We start from the raw sequence: 18,348 nt of genomic DNA, 5'->3' as shown, positions 1-18,348 counted from the left end.
TATGACAATGCTGGGGATATAGGCTTGAATAAAAAAGAACATGGGAATAAGACATAAAATAACTCCAGTTACTGAATTTTACCAGTTTTGCTTCTGAACAATTAAATAATATGAAAAGAAGCTTTTTAGAAAGTGGCATAATATATTACGCTAACATCTTACAAATTTTTTTTTTAAAGTCTGACTCATATAAGAAAGAGGAAGGGACTTCCTAATTTCTCCTCAAACTCATATTTCCACTTATGTAGTTTTGCCACTGGAAAAAAACCTGCTAATTCATGGAATAAATGACTTGGGGTATGTCTACATTACGAAATTAAGTTGATTTTGTAGAAGTCGATTTCTAGAAATCTGTTTTATACAGTTGATTGCGTACGTCCCAACTAAGCGCATTAAGTCAGTGGAGTGTGTCCTCAATATCGTGGCTAGCATTGACATACAGAGCCGTGCACTGTGGGTAGCTATCCCACAGTTCCCGCAGTTTCCGCTGCCCATTGGAATGTTGGGTTAAGCTCCCAATGCCTGATGAGGCAAAAACATTGTCGAGGGTGGTTTTGGGTACGTGTCGTCAGTCGCCCCTCCTTCCCTCTGTGAAAGCAACGGCAGACGATTGTTTCGCGCCTTTTTTCCTGGGTTACCCAGACGCCATACCAGGGCAAGCATGGAGCCCACTCAGCCCACCGCTGCTGTTGTAAGCATTGTAAACACCTTGCGCTTTATCCTGGAGTATGTGCAGAACAGGGCTAAGAGACGCCAACACGAGGATGATTGTGATGAGGACATGGACGCAGACATTCCTGAAAGCACGGGTTGTGGCAATTGGGACATCATGGTGGCAGTGGGGCTGGTTGGTACAGTGGAACGCCGATTCTGGGCCCGGCAAACAAGCACAGACTGGTGGAACTGCATAGTGTTGCAGGTATGGGATGATTCACAGTGGCTGCGAAACTTTCGCATGGGTAAGGCCACTTTCCTTGAACTTTGTGAGTTGCTTTCCCCCCGCCCTGAAGCGCAGGAATACCAAGATGAGAGTTGCCCTGACAGTTGAGAAGCGAGTGGTGATAGCCCTGTGGAAGCTTGCAACGCCTGACTGCTACCGGTCAGTTGGGAATCAATTTGGAGTGGGCAAGTCTACTGTGGGGACTGCTGTGATCCAAGTAGCCAATGCAATCACTGACATTCTGTTACCAAGGGTAGTGACTCTGGCAAATGTGCAGGTCATAGTGGATGGCTTTGCAGCAGTGGGGTTCCCTAACTGTGGTGGAGCAATAGACGGATCCTATCTTGGCACCGGACCACCTTGCCAACCAGTATATAAACCGCAAAGGGTACTTCTCAATGGTGCTGCAAGCACTGGTGGATCACAAGGGACGTTTCACTGACATCAACGTGGGATGGCTGGGAAAGGTGCATGACACTCACATCTTTCGGAACTCAGGGCTGTTCGAGCAGTTGCAAGAAGGGACTTACTTTCCAGACCAGAAAATTACCTTTAGGAATGCTGAAATACCAATAGTTATGCTTGGGGACCCAGCCTACCCCTTGCTCTCCTGGCTCATGAAGCCGTACACAGGCAGCCTGGACAGTAGTAAGGAGCAGTTCAGCTATAGGCTGAGCAGTGCAGAATGGTGGTAGAATGTGCCTTTGGACTTTTAAAAGCTCGCTGGTGCTGTTTGCTGACGAGGTTAGGCCTCAGTGCAACCAACATTCCCACTGTTATTGCTGCTTGCTGTGTGCTCCATAATATCTGTGAGAGTAAGGGGGAGATGTTTATGGCTGGGTGGCAGGTTGAGGCAAATGGCCTGGCGGCCAATTTTGAGCAGCCAGACACCAGGGCGAATAGAAGAGCACAGCTAGGCACACTGTATCAGAGAGGCTTTAAAAAACAGTTTCATGACTGGCCAGGCTCCAGTGTGACAGCTGTGTGTGTTACTCGTTGCTGCAAACCCGCCCCCTTTGTTGATTTTAATTCCCTGTAAGCCAACCACCCTCCCCCCTTCAATCACAGCTGGCAAAGGAAATAAAGTGACTATTGTTTTGAAACCATGCATTCTTTCTTTATTAATTTAAAAAAAAGAAGTGAGATAACTGACAAGATAGCCCGGGTGGGGTGTGGTGTGGGAAGAGGGAAGGAAAAGGCTACATTGCTTATTGAGCCACACTACCAATCAAAATTGTTTGAATGACAGCCTTCTGTTGCTTGGGCCATCCTCTGGAGTGGAGTGGCTGGGTGCCCTGGGTGGGGGAGGGGGGGCGGCATGCGTTCTTGGGTGTCTGGGTGAGGAGAATATGGAACTTGGGGAGGAGGGCAGGCAGTTATACAATGGATGCAGCGGGGGTCTGTGCTCTTGTTGGTTTTCCTGCAGCTCCAACATATTCTTCATCATGTCCGTTTGCTCCCCCATTAGCTTCAGAATCACCTCCTGCCTCTACTCTTCGCACTCACTTAATGCTTTCCTGGCCTCTGCCACTGAATGCCTCCATGCATTAAGCTGTGCCCTACCAGTGCGGGAGGACTGCATGAACTCGGAAAACATGTAATCGCGAGTGCAGTTTTTTTTGCATTCTAATCTGCAATAAACTCAGGGACGGAGATGATGGAGGGAGTACAGAAACATTTGCACCTGGGGGGACATAAAAAGGGAGAGTAAAATTTAAGATGATACATTTCTGAGAACAAAGGGGAGACTCTTTCCAAAGAAATCAAGCAATTCACAGCACTTGTGCTTTAGGTACAAGGTCGCATTTTGCCTTTTATATTGAGCGCCTGCCGGTATGGTGACACATTTCACACGGTTGGGCAACAGAATTTGGTTTCCAGACAGCCATGGTAAGTGTTTTGGTATGCAGGGTTGGCTTCTTCCTCCTTCATAACATGTGGGAATGGTTTCAAACTGCAGCACCATCCTTTCCCATAGCAAGCAATGCCGGTTGGGTTTCACATTTGAAAGAAGGAGCTGCGGTTTTAGGGTGGATGTGCAGCATGCACTTCCCCCCACCCCGCTGCGTGGCTATTCTCCAGGATGATCCCTTTTAGCTAAGCGCAAACAACCCAGCCTGACCGGGGTCCTTTTACTGTTCTCTTACAAAAATTCCCCTATTTCAACCAGGTGACCATGAATTATATAACTCTCCTGAGATAAAGACTGAATGTTGCTTGAATGCGACCAAAACCCAGGACCATTCGCTGCCATGCTTTGTGTTGCAGTGATTCCAGACTACTTGCTACTGGCTTGCTGTGGTAGAGTGTCCTACCGTGGAGGACAAAATAAGGCAGCCCTCCCCAGAAACCTTCTGCAAAGGCTTTCAGAGTACCTCCAGGAGAGTTTCATGGAGATGTCCCTGGAGGATTCCTGCTCCATCCCCAGACATGTTAACAGACTTTTCCAATAGCTGTAGTGGCCGCTAATGCATCTGAATTCTTCAGGGCAAATCAAACATTAAACACTATTGCTTTTAAACCTTGTACTGTAGTTACAAATGTGCACTCACCAGAGGTGCCTTCTCTAGCTTCAGGGTTGGGGATCCCGCCTTGGGAGTGTATTGGCTCCAGGGTGATAAAAAGGCCCTGGCTGCTGGGGAGAACGGATTCACTGCTTGCCTGCTGTGCATTCTCCTCCTCCTCTTCCTCCTCCCTGTTGTGTGAGACTCCCCCATTGGAGGTGTCCTCGGACAGTGGTGGGGTAGTGGTGGGGTCCCCCCTTAGAATGCCATGCAGCTGATCATAGAAGCGGCATGTATGGGGCTCTGACCCGGAGCGACCGTTTGCCTCCTTTGTCTTTTGGTAGGCTTGCCTGAGCTCCTTAACTTTCACACGGCACTGCTGTGTGTCCCTGTTGTAGCCTCCCTCTAACATGCCCTGTGCGATTTTGGCATATATATTAGCATTTCTTCTTTTTGATCCGAGTTCGGCCTACACAGATTCTTCTCCCCATACAGCAATCAGATCCAGTGTCTCCCTTTCAGTTCATGCTGGAGCTCGTTTGCAATTCTGCGGGAACTGCATGGTCACCTATGCTGTTGAGTTCGCCACGCTGACCAAACAGGAAATGAAATTTAAAATTTCCCGGGGCTTTTCCTGTGTACCTGGCTAGTGTATCGGAGTCAAAGCGCTGTCCAGAGCGGTCCCCTTGGAGCATTCTGGGATAGCTCCCGGAGGCCAATACCATCGAATTGCGTCTGCACTACCCCAAATTTGACCCAGCAAGGTCGATTTTAGCGCTACTCCCCTTGGCGGGAAGAAGTACAGAAGTAGATTTTAAGAGCCCTTTAGGTCGACTGAACGGGGTTGGTTGTGTAGATGCATTCATTTTAAAGTTGACCTAATGCGGCTAAATTCGACCTAACTCCATCGTATAGACCAGGGCTTGGAGACAGTTGTATTGCTGGACGTTTATTGGAAAAGAATTATAGGTAGAATACATAAAAATTGTATATAATTTGAACATCCTAGATTCTCGGAGTATATTTTAAACCTTTTTCTGTATGCTTCCAGTGAAAACACATAAGTATCCTGGATTTTATGGTAGTTTCTGTATCCAGGGCAAATCAGCCTCCCTGTTCATTCTGTCGATGAGAGAGAGAGAATCAGTCTCCATATACCCTTCAGCCTTGGGGAAAGTGCACGTTTGAATGTATTTTATTTTTTTGGTCATTAAAAAGCCAAACACAGTAAGTTCTACATAGATGCCTCCTGTAAAGAGCCCTAGATTTCTAATCCCTGTGTGGTGTAATCGGCTGCAGTGCTCTGATTGGAACTGATGTAGGTGTCAATTATTATGCAGCACAATCTGGCGAGAACCTGCTAGCAGCTCCTAGCTCAGCATTGTTTCTGGCTTAGATTAATTTGCGGTGGAACTGGTTCACAGTGTAATGTCTGATCTTGGATCTTAACCAACTTTTTCAATGACTAACTTTCTAAGTAGTAGGCAAAAAGTCAGGCAACTCACGGAAACTAGAACTAATTAAACTAGAGCCAGCAATTTTTAAGGAAGAATGTTATTAAAGCAGAAATATCTTACTGAAGTGTGCAATAAAAATGTATGGATTAAAATGTTTATGTAAATAGTGAGAGCAAGAATAAAACAGTAGTCAGCCTTTTTTTTTTTTTTTTTAAACTAAAAGGAAAATGTTAGTCTGCCTAACCTTGTAAAATGTGTTTCAGTGTTGGAGGTAGCATAGTCGAATGGACTGTGTATGGGACTGGGAGCCAGGAAAGTGTAATTTCACTTCTGCTATTGGCTCAGTGGGAGGGATAGCTCAGTGGTTTGAGCTTTGGCCTGCTAAACCCAGGGTTGTGAGTTCAATCCTTGAGGGGGCCATTTAGGGATCTGGGGCAAAAATTGGGGATTGGTCCTGCTTTGAGCAGGGGGTTGGACTAGATGACCTCCTGAGGTCCCTTCCAACCCTGATATTCTATGACTTTGAGCAAATATTAACCTCTTGGTTAATGTGTTTAATATCTACTACGGTGGGATATTAGGAGATTTGGTTACTGAATATCTATGCAATATTGTATATGTTCTAAGTATTTCATAATGGCCATTCCTTATGATTTATAGTTATGCAAATTATTGGCAGTCTTTGAAATAGTAAACTTGAGAATACCAAAAATTGCATCTGATGAAGTGAGCTGTAGCTCACGAAAGCTTATGCTCAAATAAATTGGTTAGTCTCTAAGGTGCCACAAGTACTCCTTTTCTTTTTGCAAATACAGACTAACACGGCTGCTACTCTGAAACCAAAAATTCTTGGGTTTACTAAACATCACATTACTTTTTTCATAGGGAGAGAACTTGTGCATTTTTTAAATTGGATCATTTCCAGTGTAATCTTGAGACTAATTAGCAGAGCAGTGAGTTTTAGTTCAGCCTGCTTTTAAATTCAATTGTCCATTCACATTCAGTGCACTAGAGCATAACTTTTTTTTTAAGTTGTCATTATTTGAAAGAGCCTGATTTTACACTATAATTAATTTTTAAAGGAAGGAAAAATGTCATTGTATCTTTGACACTGAACTATATATAGGTCAAGGGATAGGTCTAGCATAATGTAAAGATTCTAGTTTTCAGAGAATAGTAACTATGGCAAAATTTTCAAAAGTGACTAGTGACAGACCAGCCAAGTGCCATGCATTTTTTTGGTGGTAGCACATCATGAGAGAGACTCATCCTTCCCCTCATGAAATACTTGTTGGCATTCAGGAATGCCCATTGGTCTGGGAGTTAGAAGATCTTTGGTTCACATCTCACTCCTTTTACTAAGTGGTATTCATGTTGCTGTGAAGTTCACATCCAGGGCAAATTCCAGGGTTTGGGGGAGCAAGGTGATCACTGAGTGTCTGACTGTTTCTTTTTGTTTTTTGTTTGCTCAGCCGTGGGTGGGATGGTGCCAGCGAGGTGCTCAGCTTCAGAAATTTGTTTTCTTTGAAGTCATCTTCCACTTCAGAAACTCTGTGTTCTGCTTCACCTGTCCATCTGAATCTCTGTCATGGTGGTCTGTAGGGTGGAAACTGTAGATTTAATTTCAACAGTATTTGCAGCCACCTGTTGTGGGACAGTCATCAGCTGCGTTCCATCAGGCTCAGGCACTATCTTGATTGTAGAAGTCGGGGAGGCAGATCTTAGGGTTTTTTTTGGTGCTTTTGGAATCAGGGGAAGATGCAAGCTACAGGGCATCTTGGGGGTTTCAGTAGTGTGGTGCAATATTTCTTGGGGTTAGATGTTGTGTTTTAGGGGACAATGTTTGTGGATTCCGGTGGGCCTCTTTAGAGCTCAAGCAACCTGCATCCACATTGGTCTCAGTGCCCTCTGGTGTCCCTAAATATTTCCTGTATTAGAGCTGGCCTCTCACTGTTCTTTGTTCATTTTTAAAACAAATGCATATGAAGTGCAAATGTCAGAGCAGTTTTTTAAGATATATGCATTATTTTAGTGAGTGACTAAGCTTGGTCAAAAATTTAAAATTTTAGCTTGTGTATTTTGGGTATTTAATTGTGGGGTTTTTTTAAATACAGTCTCCTTTTTTTGCGGGGTGGGGTGGGGTGGGGGGGGTGGTCTCTTTTTTGGAAACAGGCATAGATTGGATACAGGCCCAATGTGCTAAGCATTGTATAAACATGTGAATTTAGAGCATTTTCTCATAATGTAAAAGTCAGTTTGTAAATAGAAACAATAGCTTGATCCTTATGACTATTCTCTCTTCTCCCTGCAGAGACATAACATACAGCATTTCCCTGGAAGCTGTGACGACACTTCTTGTCTTCCTTTCCTGCCAACTATTTCACAAGGAAATTCTGCGAGAGAGCATCATTCATAAATACCTGATGCGTGGCCGATGGTACGTCACATTACAGTGTTGCATTCAACACAGAAAAAAGCAAATAGTTTTTCATGCTGTTGATAAACTTCTGTTTTGTGTTCATAGATTGTTGCACTTGTAGACAGTGTAAGGAGAGGAAAATATAATAAGTTTTATTGCATTATTCTGCCATTTTAAAAACAAAAAAACAAAAACCCCAAAACATTGCCAAATGTTAGTGAAGTGTTTCACATTTAAGGTTCCCCATACCCTGGTTTCAGCACAGCTTTATTCTGGATCCCATTTGCCCTTATCATAGAATATCAGGGTTGGAAGGACCTTATAACTTGATATGTATCATTTATAAATTTTATTAATTACTTAAAACTTTTATTTTAAAAGAAGTCATTTACTTTTTGTTTTTATATTTATCTGTGGGCTTTTTCTATAGTATTCCTCTCTCTGTAGTACCTGAGTGCCTCAAAAATGCTCCTGAATTATTCTGTTAGATAAGGAAGTATGAACCCTATTTGTATAGATGGGGGAAGTGAGAGACAGAGGCTTAGTAGGCCCTGATCTTGTAAACACTGAATCACGTACTTAACTTTACTTACATGAGTAGTCCCATTGGCATTGGAGAATTTAGGTAATTAATTCTGAATTGTTTTTAAACATATTGCGGTGGTTTCCCTTTAATTCATTTAGTTCCAGCAACTCTCTTCTCTACCACTAACAGTCACTGAGGTGAGGTCATGTGTTTCACTAATCAATGTAAATTGGTTGCAACTAGTTTCGTAACTATAAACGTTGGAGAAAATACAGTCTACCTGTTTTGTGTAGCCAAAATGCCGAGGAATAATGGAATAAGTACCGTATATTTCCTTTCACTGAATAAAAATGTTCTTCTTGGGTGGCGAAATATGATGGAGCAAATTGAAGGGACACTAGCAGTTTAAAAATCATACTGAAAACAAACATAGGTCTGTAGTCCCCAGTCCTGCAAGTGATTCCATACAGTACCCTGTTGAAGTCAGTGGTGCTCGGCAGGAGTCCACTTGTGCAGAGCTTCTTGTTGCAGTATTATTACAATACTGATAACATCATAGATTATTAAAAGTGAAAGAATATTTTTTAAAAAACCACTTTCCTGTGTGCTATTTATGCTCTAGCTTTAAACTGTAAGAGAAACAAAAAATAAACATTGGCAATATTAGCTGTAGATAGTAATTCTCCTGTAGACCTGCTGTTGCTGCTTACTCCTTTCTATATAGCTGATGGAGTGCTTGGCACACATGTACAGCAATGGGCAAATCAACATAAGTGTCGGGATGGATAAAAACCCCAGATTTTTAAAAATTTAATTGAAATAGAGATTTATTAATTAAAAATAGATCTATTAAAATTAAATTTGAAACTGACAACATACGTTAAGACCTAAATTTATAATCTATTACAGTCATTGAAATTAAATACAAAAATATGAAGCAGTATGTGTTTGCTGCGAAGTTTCAAAGGGAGTCAGGCCACTAAACTGGTGGAAATCACTGTCTAAGCATGGGGAACCAGAGTTTGCTAAGGTGCTGAATCAGCTTTTGAAAGCAATAACTTCATCTGCAGCTGCACAGAGAATATTTTCTTCATTTCAGGTTATTGAACTAGTTTATTCAAAGTTAATAAACCAAATGAGAGTTGAAAAAGCAGGAAAGCTTGTTTTCCTCTTCCAATCTATGGATAAAAACTAATGTGAGGGGACGAGAGCTACTAATTCTGTAATCTTTAAGGATGTGGTGATCAGAAACAAACAGTTCAATTCACTAACTACAGATACTTCCTTGGTTTACAAAAATTGATTTAAAATGAAAAATATGTTTTCATTAACTTTTTTTATATGTATTCAGCACATTTAAGGCAGTTTTATTTAATAAAAAATGTTTTTGTTCATTTTCAAATTAATTTGATTTTCCAGCCAAATAGAGCTTGGCACATATCACAAGTAAAATATTAGTCAACTAGTAAGAAGTTAAGCTATTCAATTGCTTAAATAAATGAGTATACAGTGTATCCTCCTGGTTAACAAGAAACAACACTAAATTTAGTGTAAATGTTCTATGTAGTTGCAAATCAAACATTTTAATAGTTATCAACCAGTGAGATTCAACCTGTCTTTAGGAAAATAAATAAAATGTAAAAATGCAAAACACAATGAAAATCTATTACTTAAATCATGGTTTCTTGCTTGTTGTTTAAAATCAGTGATTTAAATTGCTTTGATTTAAATCAATCCACTCTAATACGTTTTAATGTCCTTAAGATGGAGAAAATGACCAGCATCAGGAGAGAGTCTTTAAACAAGTGTCTATAACCCTGGCTACCATTTACATTCTGGAGAATAAAAGGAGGCATCAAACCTATAACTTTATCAAGATGCATACCTCACTAAGTTTCCCTATTAAAGAGAAGAATGATGGACTTGTAGATGAAGCATTGGACTGCGAGAGGAGATACCTGGGATCTATTCCTGGCTGTCTTTGCCTCTATCAACTATTCCAGTCTTTATCTGTCTCAAATATTTCTTTAGAACTCGTTGCCATGGCACTTAATAATAATCTGCCATAATTTCTACTTTCTTGACTTTATGTTTAAGTAGTGAATATTGGAAAACCACTCTGAAGATGCAAGGCTCTAAGAATTTATGGCATTTATTTTTTTCTCTTAAATTACTATAGGACAGGAAAAATTATATTAAACATACTTATGTCTTATTTAACCTCAGGCAAGATACTTAGTTTCATTTTGCCTCAGCTTCCCCATCTGTAAAATAGGGATGTTTACTGAATTAAGCTTCTGTGGGTTAGGTAATGTCTGCCGAGATCATTAAGTTGCTTGGATGGAATGCACTGTAGTGGTGCTAAATATTCCAGTTCTGAGTTTTTATTCACATGGTTAATACCTGCCCTGTTGTGCAAATATATTTATATTAATCTCTCTTTTAAGTTCTAGTGCAGTTACCAATGTAGTTACTTCATGTACTTTGATAAATATTAGATTTCTTTCTTTTCAGTCTCCCATACACCAGCAGACTTGTGAAAACATTATTATATAACTTCATTAGACAAGAGAGAAGCCCTCCCCCAGGTTCCCATGTCTTCCAGCAGCAGACAGATGGAGGAGGATTGCTTTATGGTTTTGCATCAGGGGTGGCAAGTAAGTCTTCTCTTTCCTCTAAACAGCTACCTAAATCTGTAGTTTGTGTAATACATGTTTGTATACATGCAGTTCATTTCCTTTTGCAGCACTAATACCTGTACCTCTGATTGTGGGGACTTAACCAGTAGCAGGGGGGAGTGAGCAGGAGCAGGGCCCAGCAGCGGAGGGGAGGACTTTTTTTGCAGGTTTTAATAGGCTTGAGGACAGATCTGGAAGGTAGAGCTGGCACTCGGCAAAGTTAGAAATAATTCAGAATCTCTGCCACTCTTAAGTATTCCAGTCATTATCAGTCTAGAATATTTCTATAGAACCCATCACCATAGCACTTAAAGAATAATAGTCTGCCATAATTTCTACCTCTTTGGCTTTATGTTTAAGTAGTGAACATTGGGAAACCACTCTGAAGATGTAAGACTCTAAGGGTTATGGCAGTTATTGTTTTCTCTTAAATTACTGTACTACAGGAAAAATTACATTAAATAAGTGTAATTACAAGGGAAAGCTTCTCCCAAGATATGATATGAATCAGTCTTGTAAGCCATCCTTTTCTGGATGTCTGCTATAGTTCAAAGTAATTTTGTCTCTGCAATGATTGCGGATAAGTCTTAGCTGCAGCATTGCATGTGGTGGAAAGGTTGTCACATGCATTTTATTTTAATTTTCCTCTTGTTTAGAAGTGTATTGAAGAAAAATTAATTAGAAATAATTGTCTGTACTTCTGCCAAATTACACATTGCACGATATGTAAAATGTTGACCATAAACTGATTGACCCTTTAACACAGAGATGGGCAAACTACGGCCCGCGGGCCACATCTGGCCTACCTGCCTGGCCCCTGAGCTCCTGGCCTGGGAGGCTAGCCCCTGGCCCCTCCTCCCCTGTCCCTCCTCCCCTGCAGCCACGCCGGCAGCGCTCTGAGTGGCATGGTAAGGGGGCCGGGGGGTTGGATAAAGGGCACGGGTCCTGGGGGGCAGTCATGGGACAGGGAGCAGGGGGCAGAGGTTTGGGGGTGGTGGTGATCAGGGGACGGGGAACAGAGGGTGGTTGGATAGGGCAGAGGTTCTAGGGGGCGGCAGTCAGGGGACGGGGAGCGGAGGGGGGACTAGATGGGGGTGGGGTCCTGGTGGGTAGTTAGGGGCAGGGGTCCCAGGAGGGGGCGGTCGGGGACAAGGAGCCGGCAGTGGGGGGTTGGATGGGTTGGAGGTTCTGAGGGGGGGCAGTCAGAGGGAAGTGGGAGGGGGCGGATAGGGGGCGGGGCCAGGCTGTTTGGGGAGGCACAGCTTTCCCTACCCAGCCCTCCATACAGTTTTGCATCCTGATGTGGCCCTCGGGCCAAAAAGTTTGCCCACCCCTGCTTTAACACCTCTGATCATTTTAATCTTGGATTATACATTTTATTTTTTTTTGGTTGAATAGGAAGCAACAAACTTACATAATTATCTATTTGTTGTACTTGCTTGATGGAGCTGGAGGGATAGTGGCCTAATATCAGTTTTGCAATACTTTATCTGTGCACACTATGGGCACTGTGTGGCACTGTAAGCCATACTGTAGACCTAGAATACAGCGATTTAAAGGGGTTTTGTCCGTCACTGTAACAGGATTTTCCCTGAGCAAGAGTAGCTAGGTTGACAGAAGCATTCTTCTCTTGACCTAGTTGAATCTACACTGCGGGTTAGTTCAACATAGCTATTGCACTCAGGACTGTGGAGCTGTGTTTACCTAAGTTTGAAGTGTAGACCAGACCTTATGCTCCAACATGTCCAGATTCTAGAATTCTGATGGTTAATTGCTTTCATCACAGGCAAGGTGTATAAACTGAGCACAATGTAGCTTCTTGTGGTTTGGTCTTCTGCTTAAAAATGCAGAGGTACTGTGTGCTGAGATGATACTAAAGGTCCTATGTCATCTTCCTAAGAGTAGGGGGGTTTTCCTACTGTCCTTGATAAGTTTTTAATCTGTCTTACTTTTGTGCTGAGCTCTGGCTTGTTATTGCCCTCATCAACCCCCAAGGGGGGTTGTATTTCTGCATGTGTGTGTTCAGTGTGTAGTTTGCAAAGTCCTTTGAGATGAGTAGTGCTACATAATGGGAAGAAGAGAATATATCTACTACGTTAAATAAACATTGTACATTTCTTTTTTTTAATCTGACTAGTTAAATGACTACTCTGTGCAAGTGTGTTGCTACTGGACTGTAGGCTTTTTATTTTATTCTTTTGTGCAATCCTTTCAGTGACTGCTTCTCTGAGGAGTATTAAAGTTCAGACCCTGAGTAGTTTGCCAGGAAATACTTTACAGTCCAACTGGGACTGTGTATCTGGATCTCCTCACGGAGGCAGTAAAAGAGCATGTCTTTATAGTACATAGTGCTAAACATGGTGCTGTTTACACATAAAGAGATATAGTCACACACATCTTTATATCTGTTAGCCCATATTTCTTTTCTAGTTTCAAATTCTGTTTACAGTTTTCTAACAGGGAAATATACTGACACTGACAATGTTTGAATGCTGCCCAGAATCTGTCATAAAGCAGTTGTTTCTCTTGCAATATAATTTGACACTTCTTTATTAAATAACTGAACATTTATGTATACATACATTGTTCATAAAAATCATGTTATCCTGAGGGTCCTGACACCCCAGTCCCTGTTCTACCCACCAATCCACTTTTCTTCCTCTTATTTAAGTCTTAGAATGATATAGTGATAATTACTTAAAAACTGTTTAAAAGGTGAGTTTCTGTATGGTTTGTGATCTTGTTTATGACATGGAAAACAACCTTTACTGTATATTTTCTTGATTCCTGCTGTTCCTCCCAATCTTTTTGTTTCTCTCCATGTCTTCCTCCATAGTCTCAGGCTTTCAAATCATGCTCCAATATCTGCACACTTCAAAGGGACATCAGCTACCATGGGCAAATTAGGGATTTTTTTGTCTTCAATCGTTTTTAAGCAAGCTGACCTCTACAGATGTTTTGTTTACCCCTTCAGCTTTCCATCATATGACGCTTGACCTTGTAGGAACTTTCTCACTGGCCCTATGAATCCTAGAGAGAGACATATTTGAAAAGAACAAATTCAAAACACTATTTAGACTTTACTCCCCTCTGACAAATTTTGAATGCTCTTTGGCCTCCAGTGTCAACAGACCAAACCATGTGTAAAGTCACTTTCAGAATGTGCTGATACATGGATTCATTGTTTTCTTTGTGTAACATAATCATTGTTCAAAATCTGGGGAAGGCAAGGTGAACTTATGTTTTGAAATGAATCTCAAATTACTCCTGGGGGAATGCTGTGCCACTGTGTGTGCACAGAATTCACGTCCCCTGCAGATTTCTTTACTTCTCTACAGAAAAATGACTTCTGACAAGGAAGCAAAGGGAAGCCACAAGAGTGGTCACACACCCCTCCCCCGCAGTGCGGACCCATTGTTTCAGGCACCCACAGCAGCTGACAGAGAGGTAAATCACTGTGGGCTCGCACCCTGCGCTGGGCTCAGCTGCTAGTCCCAGCTGAGCTGGGGGTGGGAGAGGATGTCAGATCCACCCCTAGACTCCCCTTCTGGCTGCAGGAAGCTCCACAGGCCCCATCGCTCCTCAGCCATGAGGGGGAAAAGGTCACTGTATGGGGAGCTGTTCTCCTATCTGCCCTACCCCTCCATACCCAGACCCTCCCTGCCGACCCTCACCCCCTGCATCCAAACCCTCACTCCGCCAAGCCTCACCCTCCCCGGAGTCTGGACCCCTTATGAGCTCCTCCCCCTGCACCCAGACCACCTGCTGCTGAGCTCCCTCTTGAATTCGCACCCCGATGAGCCCCCCCCGCACCTGAACTACCCCGACGAGCCTTCACCCCCACCCCGCCACTAAGCCCCAACCACCTGCACCTGGACCCCACCCCACCAAGGCCCACTCTCCCAGGACCAAAGTTCCCTTTAAGCTGCGCGGCCATGCAAGAGTCAATCAAGTACCATGCACTTGATTAGTAGAACCGTGCACAGCAGTGACGTGTGCCCCTCCCCCTGCTGCCACGCTGCTCCTGCCCTCTGCCTTGGAGCCCTTGGCCAGCTGCTCCGAAGACCCTCTTGCTTTCTGTGCAGGGCAGAGTGGGGGGTGTGCTGATGTCAGGGTGTCCCCTCCCCCCACCTCACCTCCCTCCATGTTCCACATTTCCGCAGAGCCGGGGAGGGGGGACAGGGTTTAGGAGTTAGATCTCGCTGCGGTCTGTAGGAGCCTTCACTGGTGAGTGCTTCTCTGCTTAAAGAGACAGTGCAAGGTCTCTCATACACTTCCCCAGCAGCCAGCGCGCACCCACACACGCGCACTCTGTCTCTTTCACAATCGCCTCCCAACACACATTTGTGTTATTGTTTTTGTTGTTACTTGGTACTTCCTGCAATGCACATATATTCTCTGTAACTTTATTCTTTCAAAGTGCTGTTATTTTAGTTTTTTGACTGGTCTATGCATTTCATGATTTTTTTTCTCCCTTAATTTAATTCTTTGAGTACTGAGTTCTAAAATGCCTAACGTGTCCTAACTGGAGTAATTATCCCTATGATACCTTTTAAAAATATATATTATATCTAGGTTTTTTGTTTCTACTGGTGGCACACATCCTCACATTACCTTGATATTGGCGCACATAACAAAATTCATTCCACACATGGGTGGAAAAAATTAGAGGATCCCCCTGCACCTGGAATCTTCAATGTGCCCCTATGCATCCAGATCCCCCACACATTCAGACCCCTCACCAAGCTGCCTGCACCCAGATTGCCCCACAATGAACCCTCTCACCCCACACCAAGCTCCTCCACATTTGGATCCTGCTGGGCTGAACCTACTTGCCCCACACCTGGATTGGGGCCCAGGGCGGGATATGCATGGGAGACTCTGTCCCTCTCGCTTGTTGTCTTGGTGCACCTGGTGTGGAGGGGTAGGGCCCCGGGCTGTTTCTGGGCAGTGCACTGTCAAGAGTCAGGTGCAGCCTCACTGCAGGGTCTGTGTTCTGGGGTGGGTGGGGGGCCTACAGAGTGATCTCCCATCTCTGTGCAGCCAGTGGCCTGTGCTCCCCACTGCCATGGTGGAGCCTTCACAATTATGTATTGACAAATAAAATATGCAGAATTTTGCAGAATTTTAAAATATTGTGCACAGAATTATTTTTTTGGGGTGCAGAATTTTTAATTTATTGGCACAAAATTCCCTCGGGAGTAAACAAATACAGCACTTGTGTAGACTGGGCCTGTGTGCAGTGGATGGGATTGCTGGAATACAAGAAAGTTAAGCATCACAGATTACAGTATTTGCGTGCCCTCAAGTCAATGATATAGAGAATACGGTAATCTGCTTGCCCTGTTCCAATCTATTCAAATTGCCACTGTTACAAATTCTTTTTCACATGCAGCTCTAATGACATGGTGCCTCTGTGTGAATCCCTTCTTACTATATTTCCTTATCAGATTCAAATTTTTTGTCCTCACCTCTGAAGTTCCGCACACATGTGCACTGTTCTCAGCTCCTCCTATGCCTCTCCCCTCTTCACTCTTCCTGAACAAAACTTCTAACAGCTCCCTGGGTGTCCAAGCAGTGGATGTATTGTTTCTTGACTTTAGCAAAGCTTTTGACACGGTCTCCCACAGTATTCTTGTCAGCAAGTTAAGGAAGTATGGGCTGGATGAATGCACTATAAGGTGGGTAGAAAGCTGGCTAGATTGTCGGGCTCAACGGGTAGTGATCAACGGCTCCATGTCTAGTTGGCAGCCGGTATCAAGTGGAGTGCCCCAAGGGTTGGTCCTGGGGCCGGTTTTGTTCAATATCTTCATAAATGATCTGGAGGATGGTGTGGATTGCACTCTCAGCAAATTTGTGGATGATACTAAACTGGGAGGAGTGGTAGATATGCTGGAGGGCAGGGATAGGATACAGAGGGCCCTAGACAAATTGGAGGATTGGGCCAAAAGAAATCTGATGAGGTTCAATAAGGATAAGTGCAGGGTCCTGCACTTAGGACAGAAGAACCCAATGCACAGCTACAGACTAGGGACCGAATAGCTAGGCAGCAGTTCTGCAGAAAAGGACCTAGGGGTTACAGTGGACGAGAAGCTGGATATGAGTCAGCAGTGTGCCCTTGTTGCCAAGAAGGCCAATGGTATTTTGGGATGTATAAGTAGGGGCATAGCGAGCAGATCGAGGGACGTGATCGTCCCCCTCTATTTGACATTGGTGAGGCCTCATCTGGAGTACTGTGTCCAGTTTTGGGCCCCACACTACAAGAAGGATGTGGATAAATTGGAAAGAGTCCAGCGAAGGGCAACAAAAATGATTAGGAGTCTGGAACACATGAGTTATGAGGAGAGGCTGAGGGAACTGGGATTGTTTAGTCTGCAGAAGAGAAGAATGAGGGGGGATTTGATAGCTGCTTTCAACTACCTGAGAGGTGGTTCCAGAGAGGATGGTTCTAGACTATTCTCAGTGGTGGAAGAGGACAGGACAAGGAGTAATGGTCTCAAGTTGCAGTGGGGGAGGTTTAGTTTGGATATTAGGAAAAACTTTTTCACTAGGAGGGTGGTGAAACACTGGAATGCGTTGCCTAGGGAGGTGGTGGAATCTCCTTCTTTAGAAGTTTTTAAGGTCAGGCTTGACAAAGCCCTGGCTGGGATGATTTAATTGAGGATGGGTCCTGCTTTTGAGCAGGGGGTTGGACTAGATGACCTCCTGAGGTCCCTTCCAACCCTGATATTCTATGATTCTAACAAAAAAGATTCAGGAAATGTTTTTTGACAAATAGATTCCTTACTAGGTATATTAATACAGAACTCTGAGTAATAATTTATTTAAACTACAATATGGAACCGTATTTCCCACACCCCCAGAAGCAGTGCAAAGGCTTGGGGAGTCAGGGGTAACAAAGGAGCTGAGGGAGAGGGAAGTAAATTACTGGGAAGGAGCTTGGGTGTGAACTTGGAGAGTTGTTGGGTACGGGTGGGAAAAGTATGGATCAGGTTTTTTGGAGTGGTGGGGAGGGATTGTTATGGAGCTTCCCCCGTGCAGACCCTGGCTGACCCCTAGCTTCTCCCATTCAGTCAGGCACATCTGCCTCTGTCCCATGTGTCTCTGTGCCCCCACCCTGCCACTCCCCTGTCCCTGTGTAGCTCTTTACCCCCTCACCCATCACTGTGTGTCTCTGTGCCCTCACCCAGCTAGTCCCTGTGCCTAAGTCCCTCTGTACCCTTCTCCCATCCCCATGTCTCTGTGCCCTCACCCGGCCTCCCTGTGTCCCTGTACCCTCTCCCCCTGTCCCCATGTGTCTCTGTGCCCCCATCCAGCCACTCCCCTGTCCCCAGGTGTCTCTGTACCTCCCTCCCCCCTGTGGCCCTGTGCCTCCACTCCCATTCAGCCCCTGCCCCAGTCTGTCTTCCCCCACTAGCCCTTATGAGCCTCAGACTGACCCCACAGCAACCCCACACGTCTTTCCATAGCCCCTGTCTCCTGACCGGGCCCACTGCAAAGAAGGCAGCTCTCTTTCTCTTCCTTCACTGGTGGGGAGCGGCAGCTTTGTTCTATCACCACACCGCCCTCTGGTGGGTAAAAGGCAGAAGTAAAGAAGATATTTTCTGCTGGGAGCTGCTCCCATTCTTCCGCCACAGCGCCCTATGGTGGGCAAAAGGCAGAACTGCAGCAAAATTTTAGCAGAAGCTTTTTTCTGTGCAAAAACTTAGAAATCTGCAGGGCTCATTAATTATGCGCATGCGCAGTAGTGCATAATTCCCCCAGGAGTATCTAGTTATATCCATATGTGAGTCAGCTAGTGTTTTGTGTGCCTGATTTGTATTC

The 18,348-nt window shown here is 44.0% G+C and overlaps 1 protein-coding gene across 4 annotated transcripts in view; it reads left to right on the top strand.

The window, feature by feature from the left end:
• DYM (dymeclin) overlaps window positions 1-18,348 on the top strand; it is a 389,895-nt gene that overhangs the window by 99,321 nt on the left and 272,226 nt on the right. For all 4 annotated transcript variants that reach the window (XM_073343514.2, XM_073343512.2, XM_073343513.2 and 1 more), the window contains 2 exons: window positions 7,213-7,338; window positions 10,361-10,503. In XM_073343514.2, the coding sequence (XP_073199615.1) occupies window positions 7,213-7,338; window positions 10,361-10,503 (269 nt within the window). The remainder of the gene's footprint in view (window positions 1-7,212; window positions 7,339-10,360; window positions 10,504-18,348) is intronic.

The sequence above is a fragment of the Lepidochelys kempii genome, chromosome 5 (assembly GCF_965140285.1).
Source record: "Lepidochelys kempii isolate rLepKem1 chromosome 5, rLepKem1.hap1, whole genome shotgun sequence".
Lineage (NCBI taxonomy): Eukaryota > Metazoa > Chordata > Testudines > Cheloniidae > Lepidochelys > Lepidochelys kempii.
This window is presented reverse-complemented; position numbering and strand designations above follow the sequence as displayed.